Below are 15,504 nucleotides of genomic sequence, written 5' to 3'. Positions count from 1 at the left end.
GGAGGGATGGAAATGGTCTTGGAACAGCAGAGAGGGTTACAAGAAAGGGCTAATCAGGGTCTGTACCAAAAGGGAGAGTCCTCAGGGAATGGGTGTGGGGTGGGAGAAGGAACTCCTGCAGGCTGGTTCAGAACTAAGTAAATCTGAAAAGAGCATGGGGAAAGTTAGGAAAGGGTGAGACTGGGAGTCTCAGGCCAGTGTGGCTGCTGGGTTCCTTCCTTGTGTTTTTGCTGACACAAAGAAAGTGACATGGGAAAGAGCTGAGCTGGGTCTACCAGCAGCTCTCAACCACTGAACCATCTCTTCAGCCCCTTTAAAATGTATCTAAGGGCTGGAGAGGTGGTTCAGCGCTTAGAACACTGACTCCTCTGCCAGAGGTCCTGAGTTAAATTCCCAGCAACCACATGGTGGCTCCCAACCATCTGTAATGAGATCCGATGCCCTCTTCTGGTGAGTCTGAAGACAGTGAACTCACATACATTAAATAAATAAAATCCTTTTTTAAAATTCATCTTAAATTCCATTTATTCTAAAGACTTGAATGCGATAATTCCTAGAGTGCTTTGTGTTCTGAGGGAGATTTTCTTATATGGAAGAATCACGAAGTTCGTGTTCATTCCCTGTTGTCTGATTAATTTGTATTTTTACTGGGCTAACTGATAGCCGGGGGTTCCTTTCTCTGCCCTGAGTCTTTATCTGTGTACTTTAGTCAGGCTTCTTCTCCTGGAGCGTAAAGGCTTTTGCTTCCCTGTGGAGACTGGAGGTTTAGCATGGTGTTTCCAAGCAGGTCGCTGGAGTTTGTATCTCAGGTTCTCTCTGTAGAGCCTGAGATCTTTCCTTCTCGCTGAAGGCAAAGGTTCAATGTTACGTTGAGTGAGACATTGCCTTGGAAGTAAGTGTTTGCCTTACTCCCTTCCCAGCAGCTGCCCTCGGGCCTGTAGAGCTAAGGATGTCTGCACCAATGCTTCCTGACCTTCCCTTAGAGCCCAGATCCACCCTTCATGGCTTTACCTAAAATAGCCCCACTGCTCCTTAAAGCTCTACCCATCCAGACTTGAGAAACTGAACAGTCAGACCCGGAGTGAAATACTGTCCTAGATCTCCCTGAGCCTTGTCTCTGCACATAGGGACGGTGATGTAGAGAAAGGTATGGATGTATACATGTGCAGCTGCTGCGCTGCTCTTCCTTACTGGTACCTTCCTACCCTTCCTACTTCACAGCAGAAAGACAAGTCTCACTGTAACCGTAAAGGGGACAGGAGGAGCAGTAACAACGCAGGGGAAATCTAAATTTGCCGGGGAAAATGCACAAAGTCGTAAAGACACTTTGATGAACTGCATTAATGGAAAAAGTTAATGAACTGAGTTGAAAGAAAAGCTAAAGTGGTGATTCTATGCTTTTGATGTTTCAGGCTGGACCAGACGATATCAGAAACTTCGATGCCGTCTTCACTGAAGAAACGGTGCCCTATTCTGTGTGCGTGTCTTCTGACTATTCTATAGTGAATGCCAGTGTTCTGGAGGCAGACGATGCATTTGTTGGTTTTTCTTACGCCCCTCCTTCAGAAGACTTATTTTTGTGAACACTCTATCATTCAGAAACCGAGGAGCAACCTCTAGCCTGCAGAAGAGTTGGAAACACTTATTTGTGTGAATATATTCAACTTTGTATAACAGTGCCTCATTTTTATATGTAACAGTGAAAACTATGAAATACATATTTTCTGCTGTATGCAAGAAATAATAGGGCATTTCAAAGAGCTAAGTTTTGAACTTAAATTTGTATTCTTGTTTATTAAGCTTATTTTTAAACAAAAATTTAAAGCTATTATTCTTAGCATTAACCTATTTTTAAAGATAACTTTTTGCTATTGACTGTTTTTCTTTCCTGTTAAGTTTACACTAACACATCCAAGATAGACTGTTTTAATAGTCTGTTACAGTTAAGATGTATTAATATCTGTAATTCTATGCCTTTTATCATAGCGAAACTATGCAAATGGTACATGATGGTTTGTGATGGTTTATGATGAAACCCTATCTTCCCATGATAATTTACTCTTTGCTTCTTAGTCAGACTCCAGCACAGAGGCAGATGAGCTGACGCCCCGGCTGCTAGTGGGCATTCGCAGCCACTCATTTGCAGCCCCATAAGAAAAAGCAGAAGGCAGCCATTTGCTTTTGGAATACCCAGATCCCATCCATGCATCACTTTCCTCTAAAGGAAAAGAAAATACTTAACATCCAGGAATTTTTAGAATTCTCAACGAACTGAGAAGTAATAAAATGCTACCAGATATTTTTTTTAAGGTGGTGCCAAACATAGATGTCTCTGTCACGTGTTTATATTAGAAATGTTTTCTATTTATGTTCCTTCTGACCCTTGGAAGGTTTAGTAGACACCACTAAGCCTTGGTGTCTGTTTTTGCAGATAGCTATTTCAAAACTGCCTTCTTAATTGATCATGTTTTTAAAGTGACAGAAAAGAAGTAGCCTTCTGTAATGTTTACTTAGTTGTGAATTAAGTAGTAAAACCGCAAGTCTGGGTCAGTGTGAGTGTGTGTCCCCACCACATTCCAACAAAAGGTAACAGTAATTTAGTGTAACGTTTTCAGTATTACTCGTGTTGTAGTGCAGGGATCAGACATGCATGAGGCCTCGTGAATGCTAATCAGAGCATTCCCTATCTCTGACGTGCACACATGCCTCTTGCTATCTTTATGTGTCTTAGAAGTAGTTCAGAACAACCTGTCGGTTACCATCTGCACTCATGATGGTAAAATGTTAGGTTCAGAGGGTGCTTCTTGGGACTCCAGCTCCTGGAGGACAGCTTCCCAGGTCCTTAAGGGGACAGCAGCATGAGCTTAGCTGCGCTAAGAACAAACTTTCCTTGGATGTGTTACCTTGGCAAGTGAGAAATATTTCTCGTCAGTACCCTTTGGCTAAAATACGTTCAGCAGGATGGGGACAGGCGGTGCTTCAGTGTGACAGGTAGTCTTTGTGTGCATGCAGTACACTGGATCTCCCTCACGGGTGAGATGTTACGCCTACACTGTACATAACTCGATCCAGGCTACTTCTGTCATCTCTACTTTAATAACGGAGTTTTTGGTTGGTTATGAATCAAAACAAAAATTGTACATACATGATTTTTTTTACTCTAATATCCCTTAATTAAATTGCCAAAAATTAAAGTGTAATATTGTACTTTTAAAAAGAAAATTTAGATTTTTGATGTTTTTTTGGATCACAAGAAATATAGACCTATGTAATATAATAAAATTAGCAAACGTTTAATGATCATCTAATTTCTGTTGTTATTTTAAATTAAAACTAGTAATGGTTATAGTAGTAACTACTAAAATGAGTTATTTTTGTGGGAGAAAAAGGTATACGACTTTGTCAAAATATTTGGGTGGAATGAATTACCCAAATATTTTATACTAACACACACACACACACACACACACACACACACACAGAGAGAGATATGTATACACACACACACACACACACACACACATATATATAGTTCCGGGGGGGAATCTAATTTTCAAGTTTAACTTTTCTCCCATATTCTGCCTTATTAAATATATGACTTTTGAACAACTGGACTATTTCATGCCAACTACCAAAATAATCTCACAGGTCATTTGGGAGGTTAGTTCTTTGCCTGTTGGTTTTGGTTTTAGAGCTATCTCTCACCTTAGCCTCCTCAGCCTAGCATTATGGCTTGTGAATTACAACTTGTTGAGGAAGGTCCTGGGCCTGGGGGTGGGGGTGGGGGGGAGGGGGTGTTGTTGCTGTTTAAGGTTTGTTATTCAAGCAAAGCCTCTTCTTCGTAGTTGGGGTCTCCCTGCTGGAGCCGGTGAGCTAGAAGAAAGAGGCTTTACTTTCTCAGGGGCAATCTCCTTTGCTTTCCCAGAGTCCCTCCTGATTATTCTCACTGAGGGCTTAGATGGCACACATGAGTTATGTGGGAACACAAGCATTGAAATCACAGTAATATGAAACCATATCATGGGTTTTTGATGGTCTGAATACCTTGAAATATTAAGTCATGTTTGTGTACTAGAGAAATTAACAGCAAAACTGAGTAGTAATGTGTATAGGCGTATTGGGACGGGGCCTAGAGAGTGTCCCCGCCAGCAGGGACCCAGTTATTCAGAGTCCCGAAGGGGCGCTACCCTTGGCCCTAAGGAGACCAAGCAAGATTCTGTTGTCAAGGTCTCATTTATTGGGATGAACGTTACAGCTTTTAAGGCTTTCAGGTAGGGGGAGTGTCCTTTGTGAAACACAGAGGAGGGGGAGGTGCGGATATAGGTAGTGATAGCTGGAGGCAAAGAGGTCAGGCGGTGGAGACACTGGGTGTTGATTCAGGAGGTAACAGGTATCTGCTAAGGGAGCTGAGGCATCCCTTGAATGTTATCTTCCTGTGCCGTAAATTCATGGGAGAGGCTTTCATTCAACAATCTTAAGACTTAAGTCATCTTAGGGGTGAGTCTCTGTGGCCAGACAGCCCAGAGTCACCTAGTCACTTTGAACCATGCAGTCAAAAAGCGGCTAGGCCCAAATCCAATATGGCTCTGTACAAGAGAGATGCATCTAAAATTAAGAGCATTTGCTGTTCTTGCAAAGGACCAGGATCTGGTTCCCAGTACCCACCTGGGGACACACAATGTGGCTCCAATTCTAGGGACTCCAACCACCATCTGGTCTCCTTAGGTACCCAGCATGCACATGGTGCACATGCACTCACATATGCACACAAAATGAAAACAAGTAAACCCACAAAATTTTTTCAAGTATTTGGGTTCTTTGCCACTTTTCATATATATTAAACTGATACTAGGAAAAAGTTGTTCTCAGCTTCACTGATAGAATTCCAGTAAGAGATCTATTTGTGTTTATTTCACACTATTAGCATCATGGTAAACTGTGTTGCTGCTCATTTGCAATCTTTTAAACACATCTTAGTGGGTGGCAGGCCTCCCTACAAACCATTTTTCAGGACAGGCAAGGGGGCTCACCAGGTAAGGGTACTTGCCACTGACTCTGATTACCAGAGTTCAGTCCCTGAGACCCACATAGTAGAAAAGAACCATAAATTTCACTCTCGTACACAAGTGTAATTTTTGGAAACATTTTTCAGTTCTTAAATGTTCAGTTTTGCACACAGTAAATGAACTGAGAAAGAAAGAAAAATGCTGTGCTGTGTTCAAATATAATTTTTGAAATTTAACTAACGTTGCAACAGCAGAGAGTAAGTTATTAGTACACAAGCCATTCTATAACAGTTAAGAAGTGGTCAAAGAATCTCACATGTAAAAGGTAGATAGTTTTTACATATGTTTGGCTATAATAAAAATGTTAACCCTGCTTACTGGGAGAACCAGACACACGATGATTTTATAAATCTGTATTCAAAAGTAGCACCTAAATTTTTATCATAAACTCTTGCAGGGCTTATCTCTTGGGTTCATCGTTCCCCACACCTACTGCACTGTGAGAAATGAATGATAAAGAGAAGTGTGAAATGTTTCTACTCAGTTTTGGTTAAACGTATGTGGGGAAGCCTACAATGAGGTCCATATTTAGATGTTCTTATGTTTTCTTATGTTTTAATAGTTAACTGGAGGAACGCAGAAGTCTGAGAACTGTAGTGCTGTCACACCACACAAATGGCCAGTTGGAATCTCTACTAGACCTCTTCAGTTCTTTTTAGATAGTAAATATATCCTTGCTGTGTTAGGCATTTCTGTGACCAGTGGTAGCCACGAGTCATTCAAAACTGAGGCTTACAGGCTGGCAAGATGGTTTACCGGTCATCTTTGCCACCGAGCCTGATGAGCAGAGTTTAATACCCAGGACCTACGTGATGGAAGGAAAGAGAAATGACACCTACAGGCTGTTCTGTGACATCCACATGTCACAGCATGGCTCGGTGGTGGACGGCTTGCCTAGTATCCCTGAGGCCCTGAGTTCAATTCCGTGTGTGTATGTGTGTGTACACACGGACACATTAGTTTACTTTGCTAATGACACATTGATATTGATCACTGACACTTATCTCTTAAAAATGTTTATGTGTGTGTGCATGCACACACATATATATATACATATATATGTATATATATGTCACACCACATATGTATATATGTGTATATATATACATGTGTGTGTGTGTGTGTATATATATATATATATATATATATATATATATATATATATATATATATATATTTACTATGTGTATGCAGAGGCCAGAAGAGGCCAGAAGAGGGACTCAGGTCTCCAGAGACTGGAGATGTAGGTGCTTGCAAACCACCTGAAAGGGGTGCTAGAAGCTAAACTCTGACCCTCTGGAAGAGCAGCAAATTCTCTAAACCACTGAGTCATCTCTCTGGCCCTGGGTGTTAATCTTAATTGAAGACATTTATCACAAGTACAGAGGAAAATAATCTGAGGTACATTTTGATGGATAGTAGCTAGACGACTTCATTACCTAGGGTTTTTACGTTTGTATTTATTCTTTGAGAATTTCATCCATGTATACAATGTATTTTTCCTTATCTGTGCCTCACTCTGGTCTCCCCCCATAACATGCATGTTTCTCTCCCAACTTCATGTCTTTTTTAAAATAACCTGTTGAGTCCAGTTAATACAAGTACATGATCTCTGCGTTTGGATCCTCTCCATGAATGTCTTTTGGTTGAGACTGTATTTAGAGTTATTATTAAAAGCTGTATATTTATTCCTGACATCTTGTTGATTTTGTAGTGTTTGGTATTTTTCCTCTTCTCTTGCTTAACTATCGTTCTAGCACGGTCCCCCCCCCCCCGTGGCTGCAGGGGTGCATTTACTTTTCTCTTTGGTCAGAAAGATTTCTTAGTGTGTTTTCTGCTGAGCTGGCGTACTGGACTTAATCCCTTTAGCCTATTTTTATCACAGAAAGTTTTTTTTTTTAATTGTGAGAATAACTTTGCTGAGTCAGTTACTTTTCTGTTAACTGTTTCGTTTTCACGGTACTCTAGACCAAAGGCACCTTACAGAAGAATTTGTTTTGTCTTACCATTCCGGAGGGAGGGTCCATCAGCAGTGGGGTTTGTAGGAATGGGAAGATGACTGGTTATATTTTCAGTGGCACACAGCAGAGAGGGACCTGCTAGGAGAACAAGGCTGTAGACCATCGAAGCTCACCCCCAAAATTCATTTCCTTCAGGAGGGCTGTACTTCCAAAACATTCCACATCTCACCAGACAGCACTACAAAACGGGAACCAAGTTTCCAAAGATGTGTGCCTACAGGCAGCTCAGTATAGTAGTCTGGTGGGCAGTTGTTGTCTGTCAGGACCTTAAATACATCTGTCCAGCCCTCCTGGTTCTTAAAGTGCACTTGAATAATCTGCTGTTACTCTGGTGGGCCTACCTTTATATCTTACACAGACTTTACTCTTCTCTTGGTACATTACACACGCTTGTTCTTTTGATTTGGAGTTTTAGTTTTATTATGGTGAGGGAAGGATACTGTCTAATGTCATTGATGAGGAGTCCTAAGTGCCTCCTGGATTTGGATTGGCATTTTTTTTCTAATGATTCAGTTTTATTTTGTTTCAGTTCTTTTGAAAATGTTTTTTGTGCCTTTAGATCGAGGCGGTTCTTCCTTTACGCTTATAGCCACAGATTTTGTCTCTCAGGGTGTCACATACATCTTGAGAGTCTCATTGGAACCTTTTTATTATCTCTGTCCTTGTGGGATTGATCTGGTTCCTCTATCTTGTCTGCAGGCCCAGATAGACTGTTAATCTCTTCTGTTGCTGAGACTTCCTGTGTGCTCTATTTCCACCATTTCAAATAAGTTTCTCTTTGTTTAATTCCTCTTTCCTATTATCCATTGTCTTCCTTATTTCATTCAAAAACTCGTGTCTTCAGACACACTTAGAATTATATTTCGAGTTCTCTGGCACTTATCTAACTCTTCTCACTACGTGGCATAGGATTTGTTTATGAGTATGTGTTAGCCTAAGTGAGTGAGTGTCCTACCACACGTGCAGTGGCATCAAGTCTGTGGAGCTGCAGTTACCCAGGGGACCCATCATACGGGTGCAACAAACCAACCCTGCATTCTCTGCAAGGGCAGGAAGCACTCACCTGCTGCACCATCTATCCTGCCCCCAGGTTGAGTATTTTTGATGATCAGGTAGGAATTAAATATGGTAGAATTGAGTTCAGAAAATAATTCCTTAGTCTGGGTGCTCAACATACCTGATATAAGCTTTATTATTTCCTGAGTGGGAAAGTGGCTGGGAAAGCAGTCGCCGGTGCCCTTATTACCACTGAGCAGGGTCATACTGGTCACTAGCACTTGACATCAGTAACTGTTGGAAGATAAACAAAGGCAGAGTGTAGTAGACTCAAACTTCACTTACTAAGATTAAGAATGAAAGAGAAGTAGGGTGGATAAGAAAAAAGATAAAGTATTAATCTAATTGGGGAAATAGTCCACAAAAAGTAGGTGAGAAGGGAAAGTTAGGGTGGAGTTAGGGTCCATGAATTTTAGATATTGTTAACTGTATGGCATGTTAAAATTAAGGGAGTGGGTAACGAGAGAAAGAAAAGGAGCATACATATGGCCAAAGACGACCTTAAACTGGGTAGAGAAGCTGTAACCCTGAAACGACTGATACACAAGCAGAGCCATTGCGAGCCTTACATGGAAAAGAGGAACTCAAAATAAAGAAGAAATGCTTAGAAGATGAATTGGCCACTCTGTCATTCCCAGGTGAAGTGTGGTTTCCAGATCCCTCTGGCTCTAGCAGGTTCCACATGATGCTGGGGTTTGGGTGGGGTGGGGTGAGGGGAAGCAGTGGCAAGTGGAAGCCATTGGCCTCAGCAGCCCCGGTGTCCCTGGCGGTTCCCTCAGACCTCCACCATGGCCTCTTTTGATCCTAGATTCTTTTCTCACCTCCTACCTTCTTCATCTTCTGATTAATTCTTTTTTTTTTTTTTTTTTTGGTTCTTTTTTTTCGGAGCTGGGGACCGAACCCAGGGCCTTGCGCTTCCTAGGTAAGCGCTCTACCACTGAGCTAAATCCCCAGCCCCCTGATTAATTCTTTTGTGGACTGAGATGCCTGTGACATCCTGAGAAGTTGCATTCAGGTCTGAGAATATCTAACCAAAGGGGGAGGGGGGCTTTAATTTCCCTACCTCAGAAGCTCCACAGCTGACTTCATTCCTTGAGGTCTGTCTCACTAACCAGGATTACAGCATACACGCATTCCCCCGTCAAAACCGGTAGTGAGAGTTTTCAGTGTGTTGGATGGGTGATTGGGAAAACCCCAGACTGCCTTTGGCTCTTGTGACACAGCAAACAGAAGCAACTTAAGAGTGAGCTGGATTTGCTCAGTTTGAAGGAACGGTTGGTCCTGGTGGCATAGGCAGATGCGCCAAGCACTTGGTCACATTGGGTCTTCAGTCAGGAATCAGAGATAAATGCTGATATTTCATGAGCTCCCTCTTGTGCAGCCCAGAATGTCCATCCACAGGGCACTGCTCCATATTTAGGGTGGATCTCCCCCTCTTAAACCTCTCTCGAAAAATTCTCGCAGATCCACACAGATTCATGTTTCCCAGGTGACTCTAAATCCCATCCACCTGACACTGAAGATGATCATTGCCTGGGCCTTCCACAGGGGCCATAAGAACAGAAGATGTAGAAAGTGTGCTTGCTCACTTTTCACTGTTTTGTCACAGTGAAGCAGCAGCAGGTGCGGGCCCTGCATTGTTAGTGTGAACCAGCTGCAATCGACCACTGGAGTCAAGGCTTTCATTGCTTTGCTTCTCACTTACATTTAAAGAAAGGGAAAACTGTCCCCCAAATTTGGAGTCAGAGTGTCAAAAGACATGTTTGTGTTCTCATGTTTACAAAGTCAGCAAAACAGTCTGAGAGTCAGCAAAACAAAAATACAAAAAAAAAAAAAAAAAAAGTGCTCGTATATGTGACTCAAAGCTGTGGGACACACATTACATCATGGTTTCCTAACTGAAACCCTTTCCCCTGAAGAGGAAGGAGGTCAATTATGCCAAGTAATAGACTTGCGCCAACCCAATTTTTAGGAGTTTTGTTGTTTGGTAAAACTTCTATTGGTCTTTAATTCTCATGCTATAGAATTTATCCATTGTGAAATGCACCTATAAGTCTTGTACATGGGGGCTGGAGAGATGGCTCAGCGGTTAAGAGCACTGACTGCTCTTCCAGAGGTCCTGAGTTCAAATCCCAGCAACCACATGGTGGCTCACAACCATCTGTAAAGAGATCCGATGCCCTCTTCTGGTGTGTCTGAAGACAGCTACAGTGTACTTATATATAATAAATGAATAAATCTTTAAAAAAAAAGTCTTGTACATGGAACCTGAGGCAAAATTGTGAATTCGAGACTTGCCTATGCTACAAACTGAGTTCAGAGCCAGCCTCGGCTACAAGGTAAGTGTAAGGCTATCCTAGGTTATAGTAGAAAGACCCTGTCTCAAGACCAGCAATTGACAGGCTTTACTGAGACTTTGTTCAACTTTAGAGTATCACCATTACCTCACAAGCAACTCGTGAGGCCTGGGGGTTCAGGGTCAGTCCCCAGCACCAAGGAAAGAAACAACGAACAGTTTGCTGTCCACTTAAGATAAAAAAATTCTAACATTCTACAGCATGGATGAGCCTTAAGGACATTTTATGAAGTAGAATAAAAGACACAAGACAACAAATGCTGTATTTGTTCTATTTATGAGGTCTGGAGTAGCTAATTTTAAGAAGACAACAGAATGGTTATTGCCAGAAATATGGGAAATCCATAAATGGTACAGAGTTAGGGAAAGATGATTCAGTACTGGAAACAGTGTCATAGTTTTATGACATTCAGCTTTTACTCAAGAGTGGCTAAAATGGTACATTTTGTTATGTGTACTTTACAATTTTAGGGGGAAAACCCTTACCCATTATCAATCACATTTCACTGCCTTACCAAGCCCTAGGTTATCACAAATTCGTATTCGTGTTTGCCTATTCCTGGCTATTTCATATATGAATGGCAACATACAACATGGAACTTTTGTGTCTTTCATCTTGCACAGTGCACTCAAGAGCCATCCATATTGTGCTAGCCCTTAATTCTTTTTATCTCAAGGGAATATCGCGTTGTCTTGCGTTGCTATACCACAGCTGTTTGACGCTAGTTGGAAGCCAAGTCGTTCACTTCGGGGCAATTTTGAGTAATAGTATAAGTTTAAATATACAAAGTTTCCTGTGTATGCATATTCTCAATTCTCATGGACTTTGAGAGTCTTCTGCAGCTTCCGAAGTTTACTGAGCTATTTCGCATCCCCACCAGCAGAATTTGAAAAATTTTCACAGAAGATATTGTCTTGGATTAGATGACAGCAAAGGCAGAGGTATCTCCATCTCTTTGCTGTGCCGGTAGCTAACTGCACTATGGTTGCCCTGGTGACAGAAGGGCTGAGGTCCCGGCAGGCCCTGCGCGCCAGCCGACAGTTGGGAGAGTGCGCCTGCGCGGGAGGCCTTCCGTGTCCCACGCGGGTCCTGCGGTGCAGGTGGGTCTAATTCCAGAGGTGGCAGCGTGACTGGGTCGAGGGCACTGGGGTCTCCTGAGGGGCTGCAGGCCCCGCAAGCCAGGCGCGTTAGCTCTCGTGACTGAGTTCTGAGGTGTTTGGGCCTTGGTCTCCGCATCTCCTCAGGGTTCCTTCGGCGCTGACAGGAGGGAAGACTTGTATTTATTCCGGTGGCCTGTTCTATGTCCTTTTCTCCTCATAATCCCCTACTTGCAAATGCGTTCATTCCCAAGACTGTCTGTCTGTCTGTCTGTCTGTCTGTCTGTCCTGGAACTCGCTCTGTAGACTAGCCTGGCCTCAAACCCAAAGATCCTTCTGCCTCTGCCTCCTGGGTGGTGCGTGCCATCACTGCCCAGCAAGACATTTTTAATAGACAATTGGGCTCTATGCCCATCTTTCGAAGGCCCTGAACTCCACTCGACTTCCCGTCTCCTTTCCTATCTGGCTGACTGTCGAGAATCCGATACATGAAAATCCACTTGTTTGGAGGTGCTGTGGTGAACCGGGCCGTGGACATGGCAAAACTTGAGATTTCTAGACAGGGCTTTGTTATGCAACTCAGACTACGGTAGAACGCATATGTAGCCCAAGGCTACCAAGACTATCTGTTCATTTTGTTTTGTTTTTCGAGGCTCTGTTTCTTTGCAGAGCCCTGTCCTCTTTGCAGAGCCCTCTCCATCCAGGAACTCAGAGAGATAGGCCTGCCTCTGCCTCCTGAGTGCTGGAATCAAGGCCACCGCCACCCTGTCTGCCAGAGACTAGCTTTGAACTCAGTCTGCCCAACCTACTTATTCTCTGCAACCATGACCTGGCCTCGACTGATTTTTTTTTTCCTCTCTGTGTGGTTGGTACAGGTTGGTCATGAAGCCCAGAATTAGAGTCTTTAAGATTCTAGAATTATTGCCTCCATTTCGCTGTGTTCCACATATGGACTGGTCCATCCATCTCTTAGAAATACAACACTAGTTGAAAACTGATAATTGGCTGTTCGGTTTCAAAGCATTCTCCACACAGGAACAGGAAGGAGCTAATTTCCAAAATAAAATAAAAATAAAATGGACATGATTCTATTTTCAAAAACTTTGTAAACTTCTCTTTCCCTATATAATTATTTTGGACTTCAAAAAACTCAGTCTGAATTTACACAACCATTTCACTCAATGACCTCCAACTTCAGAAATCTAATTTTGCTGTGGTTGTTCTTGGTGGAGGAGGGGATTCGTTTTGTTTTGAGACACAGATTCTCTGTGTATTGTCCCTGGCCATTCTCAATCTGCAGACCAGGCTATAGAACCCAGGGATCAATCAGCCTCTGCTTCCTGACCTGTGGATTAAATGTGTTCATGAGCACACCTGGCAAAAAAAAACAAAAAAAAAAAAACAAAACAAAAAAAAAAAACAAAAAAAAAAACCCTGATACTCTAGCAATGTCAAATTATTAAATTTAAAATTAGTGATTGTGACCCCAGTGTAATAACAAAAAGGATAGCCACTTACTTTTCTGTGCAAAGTATCCTGAACTACAGGTAATAGGTGGGTAAGGTCAGTGATATATGACTTATAATGGGGGTGTTAGTATATATGGAAAGCTCTGCCATTATAGGAATACTAAAACCAAAATTCATTCATTCATTCATTCATTCATTCATTCATTCATTCATTCAGGTGATGCTAGGATTGAGTCCAGCCTTGTGCATGCTGGGCAAGCGAACTGGGACAGCATTATTATACTTAAGTCACATAGAGACAAACTACTATTCCTTTAAAGTGGAATACATGTCTTTCTTTTTTTTTTTTTTTTTTGGTTCTTTTTTTCGGAGCTGGGGACCGAACCCAGGGCCTTGCGCTTCCTAGGCAAGCGCTCTACCACTGAGCTAAATCCCCAACCCCTGCTTGCTGTACTCTTTAAAGGACAGACACTGCTTTGCTCGTCTGTGTATTACTGGTGCCTAGGGAAAGTGAGCTAGCCAATAAATAATAGATACAGACAGATAGCTGATAATGATTCGATAATGTGTTAGTCACTATTTCCGACTTCTCTAGATTGGAGTCCTTAAAGGCAGGTTCCAATCTCAATCATATCCTTCCTAATATCACAGTGACTGCATGGCATATCTTGTTTATAATTAGTGTTTTTTGCGTAAGTGCATATTTTATATACCCCTCTCTACCTCTGCAGGTTAATGTTCTATGTTTGTCCCTGACAAGGATTTAGAATGGAGAGAGGACTTAATTGTCTAATACCTCTGTCTGTCAGCTAAAGCTATCTCCAGCCCCAAGACTTGGCCTCTTTACCCAGTGAGTCATCTTGCTATCACAGACTGGACTGGTGAGAATTAGTGTGCCTTCCATCCTTCAGCCTGTGCTTACACTGGGACTGGCATTATCTAAAATTATTAGTTTCAATTTGCACGTTAGTAGTGCATTCCTGGGCATCCTGGTAAGTGTGTGGTCTTTGGCAGGCTCCTGTCACTGAATGTTGATTAAAGTGTTATATGGGCGTGAAGGTGTGCGTCAATAATACACGCTTGCATGTGTGCAGTCCTGGGGTCAATCAGTGCTAGGTTTTCGTCTCCCTTTCAGTTGGAAGGCTTACCTACTTGCATCCTCAATTTTATGTTTTAAGAAATTGTAAGTTTTCTTAGTGGTCTTCAAAAGTAAGCTTTGCTCTGTTCCTCATTGTTTACATGGGTCTCATCGCTTTAATCTTTCCCACCCCTCTGGTTAACTTGTCCTGATGGAGATTACCAACATGGAGAAGATGGGGAAGCTTCCAATGAAAGAGGCAGCCCTTGTCTACCTTGACAGAAGTGGAGGCCTCCAAAAGTTTATGGACGACTGCAAGTACTACAATGGTATGTCAGCGACGCGGTCAGTCAAGAACCCTCAGACAAGAGTCTGCACGTACTTATCCTGATGTTTACATTTATGTCTTCTCAGATTCAAAACAAAGCTATGCTGTCTACCGGTTCAGTATTTTAATAAACCCCTGTGACGTTGTCGAATTAGATGCCGAACTTGGCAATCACATCTTACACCATCCTTTAAAAGCCGCTCAAGTTTTCCAATCAGTAAGTTAAAGAAGAAAGAAACAGTTTCCACATCACACGGAAATCTTGGTAATGTGTTTACTTGTTTGAAATCACAGGTCTGCTTTGTTGCTGTTAAGACTCTCTCGTTAATTGGAAAGTTACAGACTGAAACTCAAGTAAGTTTTGATTAAATAAGTTTTTTAAACTGAAGTATAAATCTTCAAAATAACAAAATATTGTTTTCCCAGGAATGAGTTAATAATAAAAGAGAATAAATTTTACAAAGTCCAACTTACTACTTCCTATGTCATTTTTTCTCTTTTTACACTTACCATTTTAATTTGAGGGGTGGTCATGCTTATTCCACCAGAGTCTGCTGCCAGAGGACGATGGTGTCTTCTAGGTTCTCCTCTTCTGCCATGTTGGCTCAGGCGATGGAATTCAAATTAGGTGGTCAGTCAGAGTTCCAATGCTGTATCAGTGTATCTGACAAACTATTTAAAGGGGGAAGGATGTGTTTCAGTGCTGTGTGCGTTCAGCCAAGTTGTCTCCCATAGCTGCCAATGTTCAGGGAGGTGAGCCTCCCATGGTTAACATCTCTAGAAACACCCCCAACAACACAGTTACCAGGGTACCCTACTAATCCTGAGGAGGTACTGAGTCCAAGTTACAGCCACCACTAACACAAATACCTTAGTATGTTTCATTTTTGCCTGTATTAACACTCTTATAATAAATGCTTTTATAATAACATTTCAAAAGTATCCAAAAGTGAAGAGATTATACAGCTGACTTCCATATATCTATCACTCAAGCTCAATGACACAGTGTGTCCCACCAGTTAATACTTCAGG

At 42.0% G+C, this 15,504-nt stretch overlaps 2 protein-coding genes and 1 long non-coding RNA gene across 25 annotated transcripts in view; 2 read left to right on the top strand and 1 right to left on the bottom strand.

Moving 5' to 3' along the window:
• The window catches only part of Sgk3 (serum/glucocorticoid regulated kinase family, member 3), a 126,472-nt gene extending 123,169 nt beyond the window's left edge, over window positions 1-3,303 (top strand). For 6 of the 7 annotated variants that reach the window (XM_039109233.2, XM_063287121.1, XM_039109232.2 and 3 more), the window contains one exon: window positions 1,413-3,303. In XM_039109233.2, the coding sequence (XP_038965161.1) occupies window positions 1,413-1,583 (171 nt within the window). In that variant the 3' untranslated portion in view covers window positions 1,584-3,303. The remainder of the gene's footprint in view (window positions 1-1,412) is intronic. The other variant, NM_001376043.1, reaches the window with a different exon arrangement.
• LOC102556004 (uncharacterized) overlaps window positions 1-15,504 on the bottom strand; it is a 66,931-nt gene that overhangs the window by 13,948 nt on the left and 37,479 nt on the right. For 2 of the 3 annotated variants that reach the window (XR_010066474.1, XR_010066475.1), the window contains exons 4-6: window positions 14,983-15,144; window positions 8,265-8,377; window positions 7,073-7,162 (exon numbers count right to left, since the gene is read on the bottom strand). This is a non-coding gene — a long non-coding RNA (uncharacterized LOC102556004). Of the gene's footprint in view, window positions 1-7,072; window positions 7,163-8,264; window positions 8,378-11,539; window positions 11,758-14,982; window positions 15,145-15,504 lie in introns of those variants that run through there. The other variant, XR_010066476.1, reaches the window with a different exon arrangement.
• The window catches only part of Mcmdc2 (minichromosome maintenance domain containing 2), a 48,827-nt gene continuing 44,818 nt past the window's right edge, over window positions 11,496-15,504 (top strand). For 6 of the 15 annotated variants that reach the window (XM_006237787.5, XM_039110523.2, XM_006237785.5 and 3 more), the window contains exons 1-3: window positions 11,752-14,473; window positions 14,559-14,689; window positions 14,767-14,826. In XM_006237787.5, coding sequence (XP_006237849.1) covers window positions 14,356-14,473; window positions 14,559-14,689; window positions 14,767-14,826 — 309 coding nt within the window. In that variant the 5' untranslated portion in view covers window positions 11,752-14,355. Of the gene's footprint in view, window positions 11,601-11,751; window positions 14,474-14,558; window positions 14,690-14,766; window positions 14,827-15,504 lie in introns of those variants that run through there. The other 9 variants (XM_063288171.1, XM_063288170.1, XM_063288173.1 and 6 more) reach the window with 7 other exon arrangements.

This window comes from Rattus norvegicus, chromosome 5, assembly GCF_036323735.1.
Source record: "Rattus norvegicus strain BN/NHsdMcwi chromosome 5, GRCr8, whole genome shotgun sequence".
Classification (NCBI taxonomy): Eukaryota; Metazoa; Chordata; class Mammalia; order Rodentia; family Muridae; genus Rattus; species Rattus norvegicus.
Note: the sequence above shows the minus strand (reverse complement) of the source record. Positions and strands in the feature narration are given on the sequence as shown.